Source organism: Perognathus longimembris, chromosome 3, assembly GCF_023159225.1.
Source record: "Perognathus longimembris pacificus isolate PPM17 chromosome 3, ASM2315922v1, whole genome shotgun sequence".
In the NCBI taxonomy this organism is placed as follows: Eukaryota; Metazoa; Chordata; class Mammalia; order Rodentia; family Heteromyidae; genus Perognathus; species Perognathus longimembris.
Window position 1 is genome coordinate 104739784 of NC_063163.1, and position 22359 is coordinate 104762142.

The 22359-nt window shown below is 42.9% G+C and overlaps 2 protein-coding genes across 3 annotated transcripts in view; one reads left to right on the top strand and one right to left on the bottom strand.

The window, feature by feature from the left end:
* Arhgap32 (Rho GTPase activating protein 32) overlaps window positions 1–22359 on the top strand; it is a 136408-nt gene that overhangs the window by 22292 nt on the left and 91757 nt on the right. The window contains exons 3-5 of one of the 2 annotated variants that reach the window (XM_048343646.1): window positions 5068–5162; window positions 6012–6053; window positions 6501–6585. In XM_048343646.1, the coding sequence (XP_048199603.1) occupies window positions 5068–5162; window positions 6012–6053; window positions 6501–6585 (222 nt within the window). The remainder of the gene's footprint in view (window positions 1–5067; window positions 5163–6011; window positions 6054–6500; window positions 6586–22359) is intronic. The other variant, XM_048343647.1, reaches the window with a different exon arrangement.
* Window positions 16814–20529, bottom strand: LOC125349476 (nuclear envelope pore membrane protein POM 121-like). Its single transcript, XM_048343649.1, has one exon. It carries the CDS (start codon window positions 20277–20279, stop codon window positions 17403–17405), a length of 2877 nt encoding a protein of 958 aa, XP_048199606.1. The 5' UTR covers window positions 20280–20529; the 3' UTR covers window positions 16814–17402.

Here is a 22359-nt window from a genome sequence, read left to right on the forward strand (position 1 = left end):
CATAGTATGATAACATATTTATTCATTTTCGATACGTTACTAATTAGCTATTTTCTAAGCACCAGAATTCATTTGACTAAATATGCCATAACTTATAATTCATTCAATTTACCTATAATTTATATATCCCCCTGTACAAGAGTATTTGTAGGGCTTATTTATCCTTACTTCAGTATCATATTGTCTCTGTTAGTATTGCTTTATAAGACTCCTGAGATCCAGACCAGCCTGAACTAAATAGAAAGACTTTATATAAAAAACAAAAAGCAAAATACTGGATGGAAAAAGATTTATTTTGTCATATGATTTTGGAGGCTGAAATATCTTCTCTCAGGCAGCCACTCTGGGTGGATGAAACTTGCTTTATAATTACCCATTCTCATGGGACTTGACTCACCCTTGTCACAGAGCCTTCATCTTTTCTTGAGGTGGTATGGAAGTATCTTGGTCCTTTCTCACTAAGCATCATCTCTGAAGGTTTCAGCACCTCTCAGTATTGTTATGGTAGGAACCAAACCTTCAGCCTTCAGCATGTAATCCTTTAGAGGATAAGACATAAACAGATTCCAGCAAGAAGCAAGTTCTTCAGCTTCCAGGCTTATACATTTCAAGGTTAACTATTAAAAATCTTGGCATATTCTGTGTTAGAGAAATATAACTTTCTTTGCCTTTATATCTTTATGCATATAAAATATAAAATTCAAGAATAAAATACATCATGTAAAATATGCCTGCAAAATACATATGCCTGTTAAAAGTATGAAATTGTTTTAAGCTCTTTTACTTTCCTACCTATAAATGGAAGGTGAAGAAATAGTGTTGTAAGAGTTGCCAAGATAAAGATCAACGATACTCTCAGTGATTGTGTCACTGCGATAAATGGATACTCAATCTCCCCCATAGTAGGTAATGGTGTCAATAAGGTCAGGTTTTCTGAAGGATCATTTAGCAAGTTCAAGCTTTGAAAGATTCCCTGAACACTTTGGCAGATATAATATGTGAATACCCAAATATTCACCAAAGTAGTCGTTTTGTGTTTGTACCTGGCCCAAAGGATCCTGGATTTGGGTCAGTCTTACCAAGGCCACCACTTGCTGAAAGCATCATTCGTGAGTTCAGACAAAGGGTTCCATTTTCAGTTTCTACCACTAATCCTTGCAGAATTCAATACTGTACACAAGAAATGATTATTTTTCGTGAAGACTTAGTGAATAAAATGTGCAGAAACTGTGTCCGTTTTCCTAGTAGCAATTGGATATTCCAAATCATTTTGTGGAGACTTTCTTATCCTAAGGACATCTGACTCCCCTGCCTCTGTACGTCTGCCCAGTATACTGGGGGCATGACTATGCACTGAGAGTGTATCCTGTGCCTGATCTACTGATCATCGCAGACAAATACGACCCTTTCACTATAACTAATACTGAGTGTCTCTGCATAAACCCTGGCTCTTTTCCAAAAAGTAGATTTTCATTCAAAGTCTATTATCCTTCCAATAAGTCAGTAGAAGATAGCAAACGTCAAGAATTTTGAAATCCATCTGAAGAAAAAAACCAATACTCTGCTTACTTTTATATCTTATGTACTTTCAATATTAAGTTATAATAAAATTATGGCAAACTGTAGAATGACATTTAAAAAAGAGTATGGTACAATTACATAAGAAATGGTGTTATTGATAACAAAGAATTATATTTTTAGTTATAAATTTCATAAAAACTGATTTTTAGGGTAACTACAGTTTTTTTTTTATTTCTTTGACTGTTTTAGGGTAATTATGGCATTTGGGGTATAAGATACAAATAAATGTGTCTACATATTTCATTGGCTCTTGCTCAAGGAATTTATCCCCTTAATGAATAAAAAGACTTTAGAGAACAAGACAAGACAATTTGCAGTCAGAAATGAATGAAAAGATAAGATGCATTGTAAAGGATGGATCCTGTGAAAGATATAGGAAATTCCTGGTATTTATCGGAGTTATTGGCATAGGTTTAAATGGAATAAGTAGGTTTGAATTGGACTTTGACAATGGCATCTATGTAAGTGGCAATGAACACTTTAGTTTGAATTACATAGTGAAAAGAAGAAGTATTCCAGGGCTGGTGTTTTATATCTCTAATCTCCACTTCAGAGGCTGAGACTTCGAAAAGTTTGGAATTACAAGTTTGAAGCCAGCCTGGATTTCATAAGGAGGGAGAAACTGTTTCAAAAACAAAAACAATCTATTAAATCTTTTTTGAGCACATTTTTCGTAAACAGGCCTTGCAATTTATAGCCTCGAATGGCCTTAAATTTATAGTCCTGTCTCTGCCTCTTCAGTGCTGAGACTACAGGCAGGTACTACCATGCCTGGTGTTGATAAACTTCTATTTTTTTTCCCTATTGATGAATGATGCCATTTCTGTGTAGTTGATGTTATAAATTACATTTTGGAAGCATAATTAAGCAATGATACTAATATGAGTAAATAGGCAAAATTATGTATTTTCTATGAATGAATTTCACTTAATGAACTATTTTTGAAAAGAAAATTTGCTTAATCTTTGATTAGGAACAACAGCATAAAGTGACTCAAGCTACATATTTTCAGTAGTAACTTAAAGAGTTTTATATTTAAAAAAAATATACAGGGCTGGGGATATGGCCTAGTGGCAAGAGTACTTTGCCTCCCATACATGAGGCCCTGGGTTCACTTCCCCAGCACCACATATACAGAAAATGGCCAGAAGTGGCGCTGTGGCTCAAGTGGCAGAGTGCTAGCCTTGAGCAAAAAGAAGCCAGGGACAGTGCTCAGGCCCTGAGTCCAAGCCCCAGGACTGGCAAAATAAATAAATAAATAAATAAATAAATAAATACAGATGAGGGCTGGGAATATGGCGTAGTGGCAAGAGTGCTTGCCTCATATACATGAAGCCCTGGGTTCGATTCCCCAGCACCATACATACAGAAAACGGCCAGAAGTGGCACTGTGGCTCAAGTGGCAGAATGTTAGCCTTGAGCAAAAAAGAGTCAGGGACAGTGCTCAGGCCCTGGGTCCAAGGTCCAGGACTGCAAAAAAAAAAAAAAAACCAACCATACATGAGATTATTAGTTTGTTAGGTGGTTGAGTAATAGTGTACTATATTTTCTTTTAATTCTATTCATTTAATCTTAAAAGAGTAAGGCCATGTAAGAATGTTTGTTTGTATTAGTTCACAAAACATGCTGAGCAGCGAGGATTGTGCTTAGATTGTTGCTAGGCTAAGGAAAATAGTGTATTGCCAATGGGTTGAACTAGTGGAGCAATTGTGCCTTCTCCAGTCCTCTGAAGCTTTCTGGTTCATTATTATCATTTACCTTTTAGGCAGAGGTTTCCCTGTCATCTGTGCATCTGTCTCTGCCCAAGTGACATATTTCACCTAAGGTGGCAGTCAGTTTCAGTTGCACATGTATCTGTTCCTTACACAATGTGCTTCCTGCTGGGGGATAATGGTCTGGGTAGTTTCTCATTCTAGTTTACCTGTTTATTAGAAACTATGGCCTGTCCCAATCGTTTTGCAATGATCTATCAGTCTATCAAGTGACATTTTCACTATCCAATACAGTGGAGCCTTTTAAATTTTTTTATCATTTTAATTCAAATCTTGTAATTTACAGAATACTGAAAAACTATTTAAAATTTAATAGGAATTTAAGGTCAGCCAACCTTTTGTGTCTGATAAGCTTTAGTGTACAAACATACATCATCAAAAATGAAAAGGTCTTTGGCTATGGTCCCCCTAGCAACACAGATGATCCTCGTCATTACAGAGTATTACTTGAAAAAGTCTTTTCAGCTGAGTGATTTGAGGAAAATAACCATTATTTTATGTTTCTTTAGAAATATATTGTTCACTTACTCAGAAGTTATAAAATTTTCGGAGCTGGGAATATGGTCTAGTGGCAAGGGTGCTTGCCTCGCATACATGAAGCCCTGGGTTTGATTCCTCAGCACCACACATATAGAAAACGGCCAGAAGTGAGTGGCGCTGTGGCTCAAGTGGCAGAGTGCTAGCCTTGAGCAAAATGAAGCCAGGGACAGTGCTCAGGCCCTGAGTTCAAGCCCAGGGCTGGCAAAAAAAAGACAGAATAAAGCTTAAAAAAAAAAGAAGTTATACAATTTTCATCTAGGATATTATCATTAATCCAAAATTTTGTATGTATGGTCATATTTTACCCTCATTATCTTCTAGGGTGCTGTTGTCTCCATCTTTTTTTGTTGTTGTTGTTAAACTGGTATCAGAACTCAAACTCAGTTATTTACAATTTCACTGAATATTTCACACTGCTGGTGCTCTACAACTTAAACCACACCTCTAGTCCAGTTTTAATTTTTATTATTTTTTTTGCTGGTAATTGGAGATGGAGTCTTGTAAATACTTTTTGTTGGCGCTGAACTGAGATCCTCAGATCTCAGTGTCCTGAGTAACTAGAATTACGGGTGTGAGCCACCAGCACCCAGCTTCATCTTTTGGTATTTGTAATACCAAAATATGTGAAATATCTGTCATATTTTTTCTCTTTCCAATTTTGGGTGGAAAGTGAAAACTACGGGATTAGAACATATATTCAATGAAATTGAAATGCAGACTGTAAAAATAGTGCCTCTATACTTCCAAAAATACTTCCGTGAAAGAGGATGTAACCCTTTGGCACTGGATGATGAATGATTTTTATTATGGTCAAGACAAGTCTTTCAGCTGCTTCTTTCAAGAATTTCAACTGCTCCAACAACTATCAGGAGAGATTTAAGTTTATTCTGAGACTCGTAACACTGATTTTAAAATTTGATTCCAAAACAAGAAAAATTCTTATTTTTACAGAAACTTTTTTCTTATATGGTAAAGCCAGATATTTAAATTAGGCCAGTATTTGTACTTATTCTTAATTCAAACTTGAATGTCACAGTTTTAAGGAGAAATTATTAAATGGAAATGTTTTGCTATTGGCACAAAGTTGGAAAAACCAGGAAAGTTCACAGTAATCTGGTTTTTAAAGAAATATTAGTACTAATGGTCATCATATATCTCTTCTTTGTTTTTTAAGGCAAGAGGAGCAGATGTCCCAGAGATTCCTGGAGATCTTACTCTTAAGACATGTAGCAATACTGCGAGTATGAAGGTTAATAAACATGTGAAAAAGTAAGGATAATTTTTTCTAAATGAGTTTTTGCAAATGGAAATTGTTTTACCTCTTGAACGAGTTTGTGGTGTGTGTGTGTGTGTGTGTGTGTGTGTCTGTGTCTGTGTCTGTGTGTCTGTGTGTGTTTGCTTACCAAATAAGCTCTTCCCAGAAATACAGTAAATTATACCCTTAAGACTTAAATTATGACTCAAGGAGCTGGGGATATGGCCTAGTGGCAAGAGTACTTTGCCTCCCATACATGAGGCCCTGGGTTCGATTCCCCAGCACCACATATACAGAAAACGGCCAGAAGTGGCACTGTGGCTCACGTGGCAGAGTGCTAGCCTTGAGCAAAAAGGAAGCCAGGGACAGTGCTCAGGCCCTGAGTCCAAGGCCCAGGACTGGCCAAAATAAATAAATGAATGAATGAATGAATGAATAAATAAATAAATAAATAAATAAAGACTCAACAATTAATGGACCAAGCCTGCAGATCCTATCTACCTTTCTAAAAAATATACTTTATTTTTTATTTTGAAATGTCAGTGTCTGTTAGTTTGCATTTGTTGAACAGGAATAATCCAAGCATGTGTGTCCTTTTGGTACCTGCAATGTATGCTTTTATTCATTTAGAAAAATTAGCTTTGTTAATTAAGTTATGGGATTGTTAGATGCCAGGTTTGTTTTTGAGAAGCTTGAAGTAGATACTAAGTTGTCTGTTAAGTGCGTGCAACAAATGCCTAAATTTTCCCATGTGATTTTAGGGAAACCATCTTTTCACTTCGTAAAGAAAGGTTAGATAGATAGCTATTCTTCATTTGTAAGTAGAGGAAAGAGGAGGATAAAAATGTCCATTCTGTATCCAGGTCCACCACACCAGGACTGATGGGCTGTGACAACATTCACAGGTAATATCCTGTTTTGTACTTGGTTTTGTGAATACTGCTTCTGGTTAGAAGCTGGAGGGTCACCATTGGTATTGAGAGCATTTGCCAAAAGTATAAAAGTTTTTCTGTGGGCATTGACTCAGGGCAAGAATAGGAAAGTATAGTGATGGTTTCTTTTTTTCATTTTTTGTTAGCTCTGTGTCCTTAATGCAATATACATTTAAAGTATATATTTCTGAATAGTGTTATGTGGATGTTATGGCTTATATGCATGCACTTAGTTTTTTTCATTTCATTATCTTTAATTGTACAGAAGAGTTGTCATTTTAACAAAGCAGTTTATGAATATACTATATCTTGTTAGTAAATTGTTTGTTTGCATGACCTCTTAATATTACATTTTTCCCTAGATGTAGTAATTTTGAATATTGTACTTTATGGTTTCATATTTATTTTCATGTACTTCAGGTTGCCATTCACGAAGGGTCACTTTCCAAAGATGGCGGAATGTGCACATTTTCATTATGAGAACGTTGAATTTGGCAGCATACAGGTATGTTTGATACACTGACATCCTGAATCGGGGTAATGGATGTAGCACTTTCATGGAGTTTTTTTCTGTTGGTCTTACTGGATGAGTTAAATCTTGTTCTTGTCTAGTACTGACTAGTATTTGATGCTAAGTTAACAGGTAATATCAGCAACCATACTAACATACTGATCAGCTAAGGATAGCCCACTCTCCCACCTTTTCTTGTCCTATATCATGTCTTTGGGTTATGTTACGGCTTTCAATTCTGAAATTATATAACCTATCTAGTGCTACCCTCTCTTCATTACTAAAGGTACTGACATTTGGCAGATTACAGTGCTTCCATTTGATTCTTTTTCTAAAGTGTCTTGTCTGTTATTAGCCTTATGTTCAAGTATGATTATAAAATTTAATTTGTTGACATTGAGCTACTTTTATTATCTGTCATTGGCAGCTTAATGTGAAAACCCTATAAAAATAAAAATTAGGCAGAACTTAAAAATACTATTTTCTCAGGGGATTGAACAAATACCATTCTTCTGTTTTTCAAAATAGGCTAAAAGGAACAAAACACCTTTTTATTTTCAACTCTACATAGAGAGGTTCTCCGCCTTATGCCAGTCTCTCTAACTCTGTTCTTTCCAGAAGAGCCTATTTAGCACAGAATCTACTGCTACCTTCTGATGTTGACAGGGTTTGGGGCTTGGGGTCCAGACTCTTCCCTCAGCTCCATATGGCCAAGTCCAGCCAGTCAGAAAGCAGCTCCTGGGAACAGGAGGGCAGTGCCCTGCCACAGGAGATATGGCTGCACTCAGAAGGTGCTCAGACCCTCAGACAATTCAGGGCAGCACTGAGCCTCTCCTTTAGGAAGACAAAATTAACTATACAACTAATTTCTAGTCACCAGCATTTATACTTAACCACTTCAGTGAACTATACTTGAGGAAAGGTAACAGACAACACAGCCGAAATAGGAAAACACAATTCTATTTTGTGAAAAAAATATTTCAAAATTTAAAAACTGTAGATATATACGCTCTACTTCTACCAAAGAGGCCAGTATGGCAGGGAGGTTTGGGGCAGCATGGTTTCTGGAGAGGGTCCTGTTGGGGACAAGTCACTAAGATCTGCATTCCTCCAGGCTCCTGATATGCACTTTGGATGTTCCCCTGCAGCCAGGATGGGTGTGTGGGAGAGCATCCATGCAGAGGTGGCCTTTGCTTTCCTAGGGCTGCCAGTCCTTAAATATCAAAATGCCTGGGGCCTAGGTCTCAGAACTGTGGTCACAAAGCAGTATCAGTTTCTACCTTGATTTAGCCAGGCCTGGAAGATTGAAGATAGTTAAGGCCACAGTGGCAGTGTGTCTCCACATGTCCACTTCAGGCCTTCCTCCAGAAGATCCATCAAAGAACAGCACACATGAGCATCAGGCAGTAGCACAGGGATGAAGCTGGAAATGTGTGGTCTAGAGAGGGATACGTGACCTATGGGGTGATGTGTGGTGGGTGGGTGTGGAAGGAGACACTGGAAGGAGTGGTCAGCGTCCTGCGTACTCTAGGAGCTTCTTTACTGAAGTTGAGGGCTCTGAGCCTGGGCAGGGGAGTAGAGCCATATCCACTGGGGTCTGTATGGCAAAACAAGATTCAAGGTCATATAATAAGGAACAAATCCCACAGGTTACTCAAGAGGATAAAGGAGCAAAATTGGGGCAAGAGAATCCCTGAGGAACCAAACGACTGTTTGAGTAAAAGTACCAGGCTTGAGCTTCTGTCACTGCCACCTCCTGCTCTTCACCAAGGCTACTGCTTCCTCTAAGAGGGACACCACTGAAGCTGGGGCTTGGTTTGCTTCATGGAACTTAGTCTCTGGCAGGTGCTGGGTCCAGATTTGTGCAAAGGGTGTGTAGGGAGAGGGGCAGAAACGGGATCTACTTCTTGTGGCTGTGCTTCCTTTTGGGCCTCTGGTATCTGTCTCGTATCTGAGGTCTTGAAACCTGGTCCACTGTCAAATGAAGAGGCCACATCCAAAAGGTTGGGCACCTGGGAAGCTTTGATTATATCTGACGACATTGGGAAGGCAAGACTGCTGCCCACTACCAACACAGGATGTACAGGTGCCTACCATCGCACTATGTCTGGCCCAGAAGCTGAATGCTCCAAATGCACTGCTGGTGCTTGGGATGGCCACACCCAGCCCACAGTTCCAACTGCCAGCTGGGGCTGCTGAGCTCTCAAATGGGAAAGGGTGAGTGGACCTGCCAATATGCAACTACTAGTCTCCATGCCAGTTATCTGTGTGAGATCTGGAAGCCAGAGGAGCCTGACTTGAAGGAAGAAATCATGCTGGTGCCTCTGAAGGTGAAATGCTGACTGGCAGAGGTGTGGAAGGTAGAGAACTGTGCCTTCTGGAACATTTCCAAAAATCAAGGCGCTGCCAGAGCTCTGGGCCTGATACTGGTGTCCCTATATGGTCCTAAATGGCTGAGTGTGGGCTCCTGCACAGGCCTGCAGAATGGACAGGGCATCAGAGTTACAGGGAAAGTTGACGATAGGGATGGTGGTGTTAGAGAAGGCCATGTACTGTTGTTGGGCGTTGGCAGCAGGAATGGTTGGGAATGGGCTTGGGAAAACACTGCAGGTGGTTTTGTTGCTACTATTGGCCATAGGATTGACACTGGGGAAGTGCTGGCTAGAAGAGGTGGCTGCTGCTGAGGGCTTCAGGTCTGTAGGCTCACTGAACTGTAATAAGAGGCTGGGGGAGCCCTACACAGGAGTGCCTGAGAGAAGGAAATGGTAGCACTAACCATAGCATTCACCCCAGAGCCAAATGCAGGCTTGGAAGCCCAGTCTGTGGCTGCTGCTGAGGACCATTGCTAAAATGGAATATAAGAAAAGCCAGAGCACCAGAGGGGAGAGTCTAGGAAGAAGAAGTTATGGTAATGGCCACAACATTCACTCCAAAGCCAAATAGCAGGCTTGGAAGCTGTGTCAGTAGATGAACTGGCAGTGGTGACAAAAACTACTATAGATGGAGCAGTGGCCAGAAAAAGTATAACACACAGAGCCTTAACTGGAGCAATTGGTTGCTTGGAGAAGAAGGTTGTTGACAAGGTCACAGAGCTATGTGGCCATATGTTGCCAAGGACCCTGGGGTGGCCATGGTGGGGAGAATACAGGTAGCAGTGGTTGCCATTGTGGATGAGAGGCTAGGCACCAAGGCACTGCTGCTATCACTTTTATGTGAGGACAGATAAGGGATCTGGAATGTGGGACAGGCAGAAGACATGTGACAGGTCAGGAGCTGCAGAGCATGAAAGGTTGGAAGGCAGGTGGTATAGCATCACAAACAGCATCATTAGGTTGGGAGTGGGGAGTAGGGCAGGGAGTCTTTGGGCTATAGCTGCTGACTCAGCCTTAGGGGCTTCAGGTGTTTTGGTATCAATGACTTGGGTCCTAGAGAATGTAGGTGCTGGTCCCAGAAAAGCATGAGAAGAGTTGTTCTGTTGCAGTCCAGGCAATAAGTGCCTACAAAGCCATGAGAAAGGCTGGGTGTCTTGGTAGGTTTGGAGACTGAAGTGGTGGCTACTCCAGCTGGTTTTGGGAAGACCTGCATATCTCTGTGATTCTACATGATTTTCCAGCTTGCCAACAGCAGTTTAGTGCATGGATCTGGGAGGGAAGCCAGCAAGAAAGTAGGGCCCAAGAGTGGACTGGGCACCACTGGTTAAGAAAAGTTGAAGATGATGGAGGTGGTGTTAGGAAAGGTCAAGTACTGCTGGTAGTACACATGGTGAATGTGAGAGAAGGCTGAGTGGTAGGTGCCTTCTCAGTGACAGAACTGGAGATGGCCTTGCCCTTGTCCTGTAAGGTCTCTTTAAGCCTCTGCAGCCTTTCTCTCTTTTCTTGGTGCATATCTTTAGCAGTGACAGTATAGCCAAGCTGGGGAGCTGGAGGCGTGGTCAGGCAGACCCTTCTCATGGGGTGCAGCCTTTTGCATATGGGTCCCATACCTTCCTGTTGTGGATAGCTGCTTCGGCTTGTCTATATCTGGGACCTCTTCTTCCTGGAACACCTTATCTCGCACCTTGTCTTCAGAAACCTTCTCTGAAGTTGAAATTTTGAAGGAAGACACAGTTTCTCTTCTCTTTTTTTTAGGAGGGGGGTGGCCTTTCTAGCGTCTGGGTCCTGGAGGAAGTAGGGCTATTCCTCTTGCACATCTGTGAGATGCTGATGCCTAGGGTAGAGCTGTATGAACTAGTGATGACATTGCGGTCACTGAAACCTAAGAATGTCAGCTGTGTATGACTTAGGTGAATGAGAAGCAGGGGCTCTGTTGGCCACTAGGGATTGACCAGCCAAATGTCCTCTGCCTCTGGTGCCATTGTGTCTTCTCTTGGTTTCGTCACCATCAAGGAAGGTTTGCTTTTCCTCCTAGGTGTTCTTCTTCCATTCTGTGAGGGTATTGGATGGGGCTCCTTTGCACATGCACCTGGGTCATAACTTCCTGTGGTGGACGATTGTTGCTCTTCTGATCTGGTGCTTAGACTGCACAGTACATTAGTTTTTTGCTGGGAGGAGAGATCCCACTGTCCCTGGGTTGTATACCATCCTATGACAACCTTTTTGTGACCTTATTCATCCCAGCACATCTTGGGCAGTGACCCAAGAAGATACTGGTCCTAGTGGATTGGATATTGTCTTCTAGGTGTCATCATGTCTGACATGAAGGAAAGGGGGAACCTTTAGAGGTTCTAAGATCAGAGAGGAGTATGCAGTAGACATGCTGGATCTGCAAGGTCTGTAATGGCCTCAGGGAATGTGCAGGAGCATGGCATCCTGGCTTCTCCTGAACACCAGGCCTCCCCTCTTAGGGGATAGAGACTGGGATCAGCTGTGGCTGGACAAGCTGGCCTAGGTAGCTGCCCATGAGGCATGTCCACAGAAATCATACTTAGCATGTTGGGTCTGTGGCTCTAGATTTCACTTGATTGTGGTCAACTGAGCTAGAAGTGAGTCAATGTAAGAAGGTTTGCTGATGTGCTGCTATGTTCTGATAAAACACGGGCCAAGCCCTTGTCATGCTCTGTCTCCATGGCAAGAAGTATCACCTAATGCTCAACACTGAGAGGCCTAGCAACACTGTCCTGTTTCCCTGACACTGGATATGAGTCCTTACAGCTGCTGCGACATGGCAGCTCCATTTGATTTTTAAACATTAATGTTTTTGCATTGACTGTACTTGGGTTACAAACCATGTGGAAAAAACTTTGAATATGTCACAAGTGCTCTACAGTGAGTCATTACCCCAGCCTCTCTATCCATGAGCAGTGCTAATCAACAAGTCCATATTCTTTCTCAATTCTCCATGTAAACTGAGGGGAGTCAGAACCACTAAGAGCAGGAAGATAGCTTCCAGAACCTAACTGCTCTAGGGATTGTGCATAGGACATAACAGGGGGCCACAGGCTCCCTAAATTCTCCATATGGTTCACTGGTACCACTATAGCTTGTCCAAAGTGCCACACAGACACAATAACAAATGCCAGGTTCTCATTCAGGCTGATGACTTCACAAGTTTTAACATTTTAGGGAACCGGGTAGGGAAAAGAAATGGGAAGCTTACAGCTTTCAGTCTGGCTTTTCAGGATAGAAAGAAGTTTATAACCATACTGATTCTTTTCCTACACGTAAGAAGAGGTGTGAAGTGGGAATATTTGTTGAAAGGTTTTGAAAGATTCTCAGAATCCCTATGTAGGCAGTCTAGTGAAGATGTTAATCTTCCAAAGATAGTAAAGACTGAAAGAGATGACTGCTTCTTCAAATGTAAAACAGTGACAAGAATTGAAGTTACATGAAAATATTGAGCAAATGTGACACTACCAACTACCAAAAGAACACAACTCCAGAATGAACTTCAAAGAAATGAAAACTCTATAAAAAAAGAATAAAAGAAAAAATGTTTTGCTATAATCTCTTGTCACTGTAAATGGAATTAAAGCAAATCATACCTGAAATCTTTCATTTATTTATTCATTTGTATTTTTTTGGTGCCAATATTGGGTTTCAGATCAGGACCTTGAAGCTGACTCAGCTTTTTGCTCAAGATTGGTGCTCTACCACTTGATCCACGGCTCCACTTCTGGCTTCTTTGTGATTAATTAGAGATAAAAGTCTAACGGAATGAATTTGTCTACCCAGGGTCTGTTTGAGCCATGATCCTCGTATCTCAGCCTCCTGAGTTGCTAGAATTGTGGGTAGTATTCACTAACTGTGGCTTTTAAAAGAGTCTTCTATAGATAATGCTGTAGTTCCCACATCCACTGATGGGAATTTTTGTTGTTTTTTTGCTTGTCCTGGTGCTTGAGTTCAGGGCCTGGGCTCTGTTCCTGAGCTTCTTTTGCCCAAGTCTAGACTCTACCACTTGAGCCACAGTGCCACTTCTGGCCTTTTCTGTTTATGTGGTACTGAGGAATTGAACCCAGGGCTTCATGCATGCTAGGCACTCTTAACATTAAGCCACATTCCTAGCCCCACTTATGGGAATTTTTGACCAGGTAAAAGGGAAGACTGAAGCTTATGGAACTGATGCCAGTGTATAGATGCAGACAGGGATTCTGGCTTTATAAAGGCCACGGAAGAGGGAAAGCCAGTTAAGGTGCACACAGGTTTAACATGCATTTGCAGAGCTGGTTTTTTTGCACCTTTGCATTGTAAAACAAAGGAGTACAACAGGCTAGATCTTGAAAAGAATCTGTGGTAAACATTAAACAAAAAGAATAAGAGGTTTTTTTTTAGTAACAACAGCAGGAAGAGATGAACAATTCCTTTGTGCAAAAATGGATTAAAACTATACAAAGTTGTTAAAACCAAACATTTTATGAAATTAAAAACGGAACACCTTTTGTAAAAAGAAAGAAATTGGGGAAATTTATTTGTGAAATGATCCTACCTTCAGGTTAGGACAGGGAAGGTGGAACACAGGACTGCTCCCAACACCCTTCCTAGCTCAGTCAATGACATTTTCAGAACGTTGCTGCATGAGACTTGGTCAGATGGAGCTGAGTGCTGAAACTTCTTGGCTTTGATGGTAGCTATGTGGATGGATACTTGGAGAGGAGCAGAAACCACCCACAGTTTTTCTAGATTAAGTTGACAGTCCCACTTCTGGCAAACTTTAGGCTACCAGCAAATGAGCAAGGAGAGTCTAGAAACAAAATCATAGAAATGGTGAGATAACCTCTTCATACATCCCCAGCCCGCCCTAGTACTATCAGAGTCAGGAGAGAGAGAGAGAGAGAGAGAGAGAGAGAGAGAGAGAGCGAGAGAGAGCACGCACAGAGACAGACAGACAGATAACCACACAGAGATACATTATAGTCCAACTGCTATTTTTAAAAAGTCAACAAGAAAATTCTTGTCAGTAGCATGAAGAAAATGTCTCAAGGTATAAGGGAATGGTAATATGATTAGTAATTGACTTCTTGCAAGAGACTGGATGTTATAAGCCAAAGGAATAACAAGTATCAGCACAGAATCCTGAATCCAAACCATCAATAACCAGACATCATTTAATGACAAGAATATTATCTAGAAAATTCTTCATTAGGTAATTTCATTGCTGGACAAGTGTCATAAAGTACACAAACCAAGAGAGCTATATGTATTAGACATATAATCTTATGGCATTGCCATCACATATTCACTCTGTTGTTAAATAAAATATGGTTGTATAATGTGTGACTATTCTTAAAAATGAAGATGACCATCTGTCCCGATATGCAAAATTTAAACAATTCTATCAGAACTTCCTAAAAGTAAAAAGTGGAGATGACATGGGAAAGATAAGGCAGTATAAGCTTCCTGTAATTATCTTCAGGGAAACTTCAGCTTGACCACTGTCCATGATTCAAATACCATGCAGGGATCTGAAGGTCTAATGGAACAATCTGGCACATCACTGACTAATAAACCCAACAATAGATGCACTGAAGTATGCAATGGTGTGGACAAGTGTTCCTCAAAAAGGTCCTTGCGGTCCTCAGAGTGGTGCTACTCGGTGGTGGTGTGTCCTTCAGTGATAGGGCCTAGTGGAAGGTCCTGAGGGGGAGGGGACATAAGTGTGATTGTGCAACCCTGGCTCCTTCCTCTGTACTTTCTGGCTTTGTGGTGGGTAATTTTGATTTGTCATATGTTCTTGCCATTCCAACCTGGGACCTCTGGTACTGATCCAAAGAACCTACTTTAAAAATGTATTTGAACCTCCAAGATCATGAACTGAATAAACACTTTTCTTTTGTAGGATAATTATCTCAGGCCTTTTGTTATAGTAATGGAAAGCTGACTCATATAGGAAGGAAAAACAGTCACACTGTACATAGCATCCCACTCCAAAAATGGCACAGTTCAAAATCATTAGAGACCCTAAGAGCCTGCCATTTCTCCCATGCACCAAAATTAGAGAAGACTAGGCCCTTGGTTGCTCTGAGTATATATCTTCAAGAAGACCACTGCTGAGGAAAAAACACGAGTTCTCAGGATGGGAAGAGTTCAGCGATGTATTACAGATGCTTCACTCATTTCTCCTAAAATGCCAGACAACTTTTGCCTTTCAAAAGTTGATAACGTTTTCACTTGTGTACTTGTTTTGGTTTGAAAGGGTTTGCTACAAATTTTGCTTTTTGGGGTATCCACCCACCATTTGCATTTGGTGGGCCTAGTATCACAAAAAGGTAGGAAAATACTTAGCAGATCACAGAATTTAAACAAACTGATGATGCTAAGTTGGGATTGAGAGCTTCTCCGCATTAACTGAGCTGCCTACCTAATTTGTGACCAGGAATTGAAATGTATTATGAAGTTTGAGAGGTCTAGGGATAGGGCCCAAGTGCTGGAGCACCTGCCAGTAAAACACAGACTGAATTCAGTTCCCATTATTGCCAAAAGAAGTTTCTTTGATTTTTGACCAATTGCTCTTATATGCTCACTTCCTTGTGGGGTCTGAACTTGGGGGTCTTGGAGTATCCTAGGTTGGTTTCTACCACGTGAAGCACATTTTTCAGCCTTGATTTGTGCTCATTAATTTATAGTGTTTCTTTTCTGCCCAGGCTGACCTTTTAACTGTGAACCTCCAGGTCTCCCAACTCATGAGTAGCAAGAATTATATGAACCATCAGCACATGGCTTTCAGTTTTTTTGGTTTTTAATGATACAAGGAGAAAAACCTTCATACTAAAAATCTCAAACTTCACTCAAATAAAGTATGCTGGGAGCTTGTTTCTAGAGTGACGGTCTCTCCCTGGCTCTGCCAGCCTAACAGTCTGTAGCCATCATGTTATTGGGATTGAATGGGAAGTGGTTATAGATGAAACATTCATCCTAGGCAGGAGAAGTGGAGCAGTACTCACCGGGGTATACAAGGCAAGGATTTATTTATGGTCATCTAACGCCTTCCATTCCCGTTCAATACAGACAGCACTTGCACATTCACTGACATCCAGCCTGTCATCTTTGTTGAGAATTGGTTACAGCTATGCCACAGTGTTACAAGAACTACCTTTCTCCATGTCCAGAAGGCACTCAGCTCCCTGGACAATGCAGGGGCAGCACTGAGCCTCTTCTTCAAACAGGATTCAGTGTACAACTAATTCCTAGTCACCAGCATTTATACTTTACTTTAGTGAACCAAACTTGAAGGTAAAAGACAACATAGCTTAAATAAACTTATTTTATGAAAATAAAGGCCAGTGTGGCCATGAGGTTTGGGACTGGATTGTTTTTAAAACATAGGCACAAGGAGAAGGCTGGAGAGGGTCTTGTGAGGAACAAGAAACTAAGGACAAGGTAACAAACAGTACAAGAAATGTATCCAATGCCTTACGTATGAAACTGTAACCTCTCTGTACATCAGTTTGATAATAATTTGAAAAAAAAACAAAAAACTAAGGTCTGAGTTCCTCCAGTTGCCTGATATACACTGGGGATGCTTCCATGCAGTCAGTTTGGGTTTGTGGTAGAACATCCATGCAGGGAAGGTCTTTCTTCCCTGGGCTCCAGCCTTAAATGCCAAGACACAGGCCCACAGTGGGGACATGCCTCCCTATGTTCACTTCAGTTCTTCCCCCAGAAGGGCAGCACACATGAGCATCAGGCGGTCGCACAGGATTAGACTGGAAATATGCAGTATTGGACAGGCAGATGTGAGCCATGACATGGTGAGAGGCAGGTATGGAAGGAGCAGTCAGTATCCTGAGAGCTCTGGGAGTTTCTTTACTGGATTCAAGGGCTCTGAGCCTGGGCAGGAGGTGGTGGAGCAGAACCACTGAGGTTCGTAAGGCAAGGCAAGATTCATGGTCACATAGGAACAAATCCTACAGATGACTCAAGAGGATAAAGGAGCAAAAATAGGACATGAGAATGCCTGAGGAGATAGAGGATGGGTTCTTATAGACCAAGCAAGCAGGTAAAGCTTAGGGTTGGTCCACTTCCCCATTCCACTAAATGCACACTAGAGATCACAGGGATAGACCCCATATGTGTCAGTAATGACAGCTCTCTGGAATGGGAGGGGCCTGGCTAAACTAGTTCCATGCTACACAAAAGTCTGGGGAACAAGTGGATGATGTGGACAGATGTTCTTTAGATCTTCAGTTTCACCTGAGTAAAGGTACCAACTTGGGCTTCTCCTACCACTTACCAAGGTACCTGCTTCCTCCAGGAAGTACATGGCTGAAGCTATAGATCTGGACTTAGTTTTTTAAGGAACTTGAAGGACAGAGGTTCTGATAGGTTGTGAGGCCCAGATTTGTGTGAGGAGGTGCAGGGAGGGAGGACAGGAACATGCTATTTCTTGCGAGAATGCTGCCTTCGTGCCTGTAGAATCTGTCGAGGCCCTGGATTCTTGGACCCTGTACCACCGGCAAATGAAGGGGCTGCTGATCCAAAGGGTTGGATGCCTAGGAATCCTTGGTTGGGTTTAAGGACGTTCCGAAGATGAGGCTGCAGTCGCCCACCCCCAAAGGGCGTGGAGATCCTACTCTGTCTGGCTCTGAAGCTGAATGCTCCAGAGTTATTGCTGTTGCCTGGGGTGGCCGCATCCAGCCCTAAGTTCCAACTGCCAGCTGGGGCTGCTGAGTCCCCAAATGTGAAAGGAGATGGAGTGGACCTGCCAAATGTGGAACTACTAGTCCTAGTATAGGTCTGGGTGGGGGCTGGGAAGCCAGACGCTACTATCCTGAAAGAGGAAACTGTGCTAGTGCCTCCAAAGGTGGGCTGCATACTGGCAGAGGTGTGTAAAGCAGAGGCTGTGCCTTTCTGACCAGCAAACGCAATCCGTTCAGAGCCACTCGTAGCCAACTGGGTCTGTGCTGATGCTGGTGCTGCAGATGGGCCCAGAGTGTTTCCGAAAGTGAAGGAGTTGCCAGAGCTTGGGGCAAAGCCTGGGCCGGTGGCCTGCTGCTGCTGTTCCTGTGTGGCCCCAAATGCAGGCTGGGTGTTGGGTCCTGGATAGGGTTGGGGAGTGCACTTGGCACTAGAGGCAAAAGGCAAGTTGAAGGTGGGGGTGGTAATGTTAGGGAAGGTCAAGTACTGCTGGTTGGTGGTGGCAGCAAGTGTGGTGGGGAGTGAGGTGGGGAAGCCACTGCAGCTAGTGATTGTAGTGGTAGTGCAAGTGTTGCTGCTGCTGCTGCTGGTCATCAGAGTAACACTGCAAAGGGGCTGGCCAAATGAGGTGACTGCTGCTAAGGTAGACACAGGCAGAGGCTGCTGGAAGTTGAATTCAGAGTTCTCATTTTTGGGCAATCCACTTACAGAGGCAGGAGCAGCCCCAAACGGGATCAAGTTGGAAGTGGAAACACTGGAGCTAGCCACACCATTTACCCCAAAGCCAAATATGGGCTTGGAAGCTGATTCTGTGGATGAACTGGTAGTAGTGACAGAAGCCACTGTGGAGGTAGTAGTAGCTAGGCCCGTGAAGACAGGGGCAGTGGTGGCCGTAGAGGTCGGCTGCTTGAAGAAGGGAGTTGACAAAGGCACAGAGTTAGAGGGCACTATGCTGCCAATGACAGGCTTGGAATCCCCAGTGATGGTAGTGCTGGTCTTGGTGGGGAAGGTGGAGCTGGAAGCCAATGCCATTGTGGATGAGGGGCTAGGCACGCAGGCACTGCCACTATCACTTCTATTTGGAGAAAGGAAAAGTATCTGGAATGTGTAGTAGGCAGAAGACACGTCAGGAGCTGCAGAGCATGAAGGGTTGGAAGGCAGGTGGCATGGCACCACAAACAACATCCCTGGGTCAGTAGTGGGGAGTGGGGCAGGGAGTCCTTGGGCTATAGCTGGTGTCTCAGCCTGAGGGGCTGCAGGTGTCTTGATGTCAAAGACTTGGGTCCTGGAGAATGTAGGTGCTGGCCCCAGGAGAGCATCCGAAGAGTTGTTCCGTTGCAATCCAGGCAATGAAGTGCCTATAGGGCCATGAGAAAGATTGGGAGTCTTGGTAGGCACAAGGGCTGAAGTGGTTGTTCCAGCTTGTTTGGGGAAGACCTGCGTGTGTCTGCAATTCTGCATGTTCTTCCAGCTCTCTAACAGCAAGCGAGCATCTGGATCTGGGAGGGAGGCTGACGAGAAAGTAGGCCCTGTATCAGGCACGGTAGATGTGAGGGAAGGCTGAGTGGTGGGTGGCTTCTCCATGACAGAACTAGAGACGGCCTTGTCTTTGTCCTTATCCTCCAAGGCCTCGTTAATCCTCTGCAACCTTTCTCTCTTTTCCTGGTCCAGATCTTCAGCAGTGACAGTATAGCCAACCTGGGGGGCTGGAGGCAAAGTCAGGGGGACCCCTCTCCTAGGGCGCAGCAGCTGAGTCTTCCGTTTGCGGGTTCCAGACCTCCCAGTTATGGACAACAAAGTCCCTGAGTTTGGCTGTTTCTTCGTGTCTGTATCTGGGGCCTTTTTCCCCTGAGACAGCTTGTCTGTCACCTTGTCTTCAGACACTGTGTCTGGAGCTGAAGAACTGGAAGGTTGGCACAGCTCCTCTTCTCTTGCTTTTTTGGCTGGCCTCTCCAATACCTGGGGCCTTGAGGAGGGGGAGCTATTCCTCTTGCACAGCTGTGAGATGCTGGTGCCTAGGGTCGAGCTGTATGAACTACTGATGGCATTGCGGTCACCAAAGCTAAGGATGCCAGCTATGTGTGTGCTTATTTTGGAGTTTGATACTGAGTCATCTGAGCTCTCAGAGGTGAGACTTCTCTTCCGGGCCTCCGGCTTAGTTGTATGAGAAGCAGGGGCTCTAATGGTCATAAGGGAATCACCAGCCAAATGTCCACCACCACTACTGTCATTGCGTCTTCTCTTGGTTTTCTGACCATCGAGAAATATTTGTTCTTCTTCCTCCACAGTCCTCTTCTTCCTCTCTACGTTGGCATCAGCTGCCAGCTCCTTTGCACATGGGTCTGGGCCATTACTGGCTGGTGAGGACAGGAAAAAGTTGCGCAGTCGTTTTCTGTTGGGAGGAGGGATCCTCACCGTCATTGGGTTGCACACCATCCTTCGTTTGACAACCTTCTGGTAACCTTCATCCCAGCACACCCTGGGCAGTGCCCCGATGGGATACTTGGCCTGGTGGATCGGGTAGCATCTCCGAGGTGTTATATGAAAGCGTTTGTGGAAAGCCCCACGTTCAACCGGGGGAGACCTTCTGGAGGCTCTGCGGAGATGCGCCGGGAACATGAGGTAGATAAGGTGCACCCGCAGAGACTGCGAGGGCCGCAGGGTGCGAGCTGGGGTCCGGCTGCCCAGGCCCCTTCGGTGCTGGGACAGGAACAGGGACGCGTGGACGCCCACGATTGCTTGGGTAGCTGTCCCTGAGGAGCGTTCAGAATGGCGTCCAGCGAGCAGGGTCTGGGACTCCAGCTTTCCGTTGACCCTGGTGGCTCAAGGCAACGGTGAGTAACGTACGCTGACCTCGTGCGTTTGGGTGGAGCGGAACGAGCGCTGCCGGCACGCGAGCCTCAGCGCGGGCTGTTTCCTCCCCAACACTCCTCGTGAGCTGCTGCAGCCACTGAAGGTTTTGTTTTTGTTTTTGTTTTTTTAATGTATTGGGTTTTGTTTTGTTTTTAATTGACATTGACTAGTCAAAACTGCATATAATCAGCAAATCTGGCTTTCTATTTATAATTTTACATTTTATGTAAAAATTGAGTGGAAAGACCGAAAACCCAAACATAGTAATGTTAACTTTCAGACAGTACAACATGCTGTCCAGTAAGGTAACAGGTAAAGTAGGGATTGTAATGCCTCAATCTATATTCCGTATTACTTTATATTGTTTTCAGAATTGTAACACATTAGATCTTAAACGTGTTCTTGGAAATTGAATCTTATATTTCTCACTTTTAGTGTGAGACGAAGTATTTTCTGAGGTCAAAATCAGTAAAAAGTGATGGGTGTCAGGAATAGGTTTTCAACCTTGTACTGAGTAGGGCTGTTATCTAGCAGGTTATTCAAACTGTCAGTTGTTTCCTTAATTCTTTTTATTATATCCCAACTCACATTCTTCAGTCATGTAATTCTTCACACCTGTAATCCTAGCTGTTCATGAGTCTGCGATCTGAGGATCGCTGTTCAAAGCCAGCCTGGGCAGGAAAAAGTCCATGAAACTCTGATTAACCACCAGAAAACCGAAAGTGAAGCTGAGGCTCAAAGTGGTAGAGCACTAGCCTTGAGCAAAAAAAAACCACAAAAGCCTCAGAGACAGTTCCCAAGCCCTGAGTTCAAACCCCATGACTGACCCACCAACCAAAAAAACAAGGTAAATTTAAGTGTCTTTATTTCACTTCTTCTGTTATAGTATTTCATATCCAAAAAATTACTCACATTACACAAAATAGTTTTCAATAAGAAGGGAACGATATCTCTTGCAACTTGCATCATTATTTTGCATCATTAAACTCTTCTGCTGTGCTTTATGTTATACTGCCATCTAGTGTTCAAGATAGTACAATGGGTGGATGTATTTGTTTTACATTGCCTCTAATCATCTAGTTGATTGTCTGAAGCTGTCAACTGTCTTTCTTTTCACCCAGTTTTATGTGAAGTCTTGGGTAAACCTCAATGCAAAATCTCAGATTTTGTCAGAAATCAGGTCTAGGAAACTATGAATTTAATACCTGTGTCCTGAGCTTTGTATGCAAGAGCTCTTCAGTAAGGGGCTGGGGAATACTGCTGTGGGTATCTTGGGTTGATGTAGAGAAATGTGGAAAGAGGTAGTGAAGTTTCACCTAAATATAAGAATAGTGAAGCATAATTCTTAAAAATGGACTTCTATTTCACGTTGTCTTGTTAATCCACCACAATAGTTTCAAATAAAGAAATTGTGGTTGAACAAAACATAATTTGGTTTTGAGTTTATTGTGTTTGAATCAAGGCCATCTGAATCTAGAGCTATTCCACATGTTCTTTTTGCATGTGGAAAAGAATAAACTGGCAGAAGTACTTAAAAAATGTTTTTAGAGCAGTACTAGAGTTTGAGCTAAGGGCTTGTACTGGCAAGTACTCTACCACTTGAACCACACTTTAGGCCCTTTTTGCTTTTAGGTTAGTTTTTATAAAATATCTTGCTCTGCTTTCCAGTCTACAACATCTCATTGCCATAGCTGGGATGACAGAAGCATGCTGCCTGTCTGGCCTGTTGATTGAGATGGAGACTGAATTTTGCCCAAGTTCTTCTCCAATCAGGATCCTACTGCTTTTCAGCTTCGTCCTATAGCTCAGAGTATAGGCTTGTGCCACTGCATTTGGCTTAGAATTA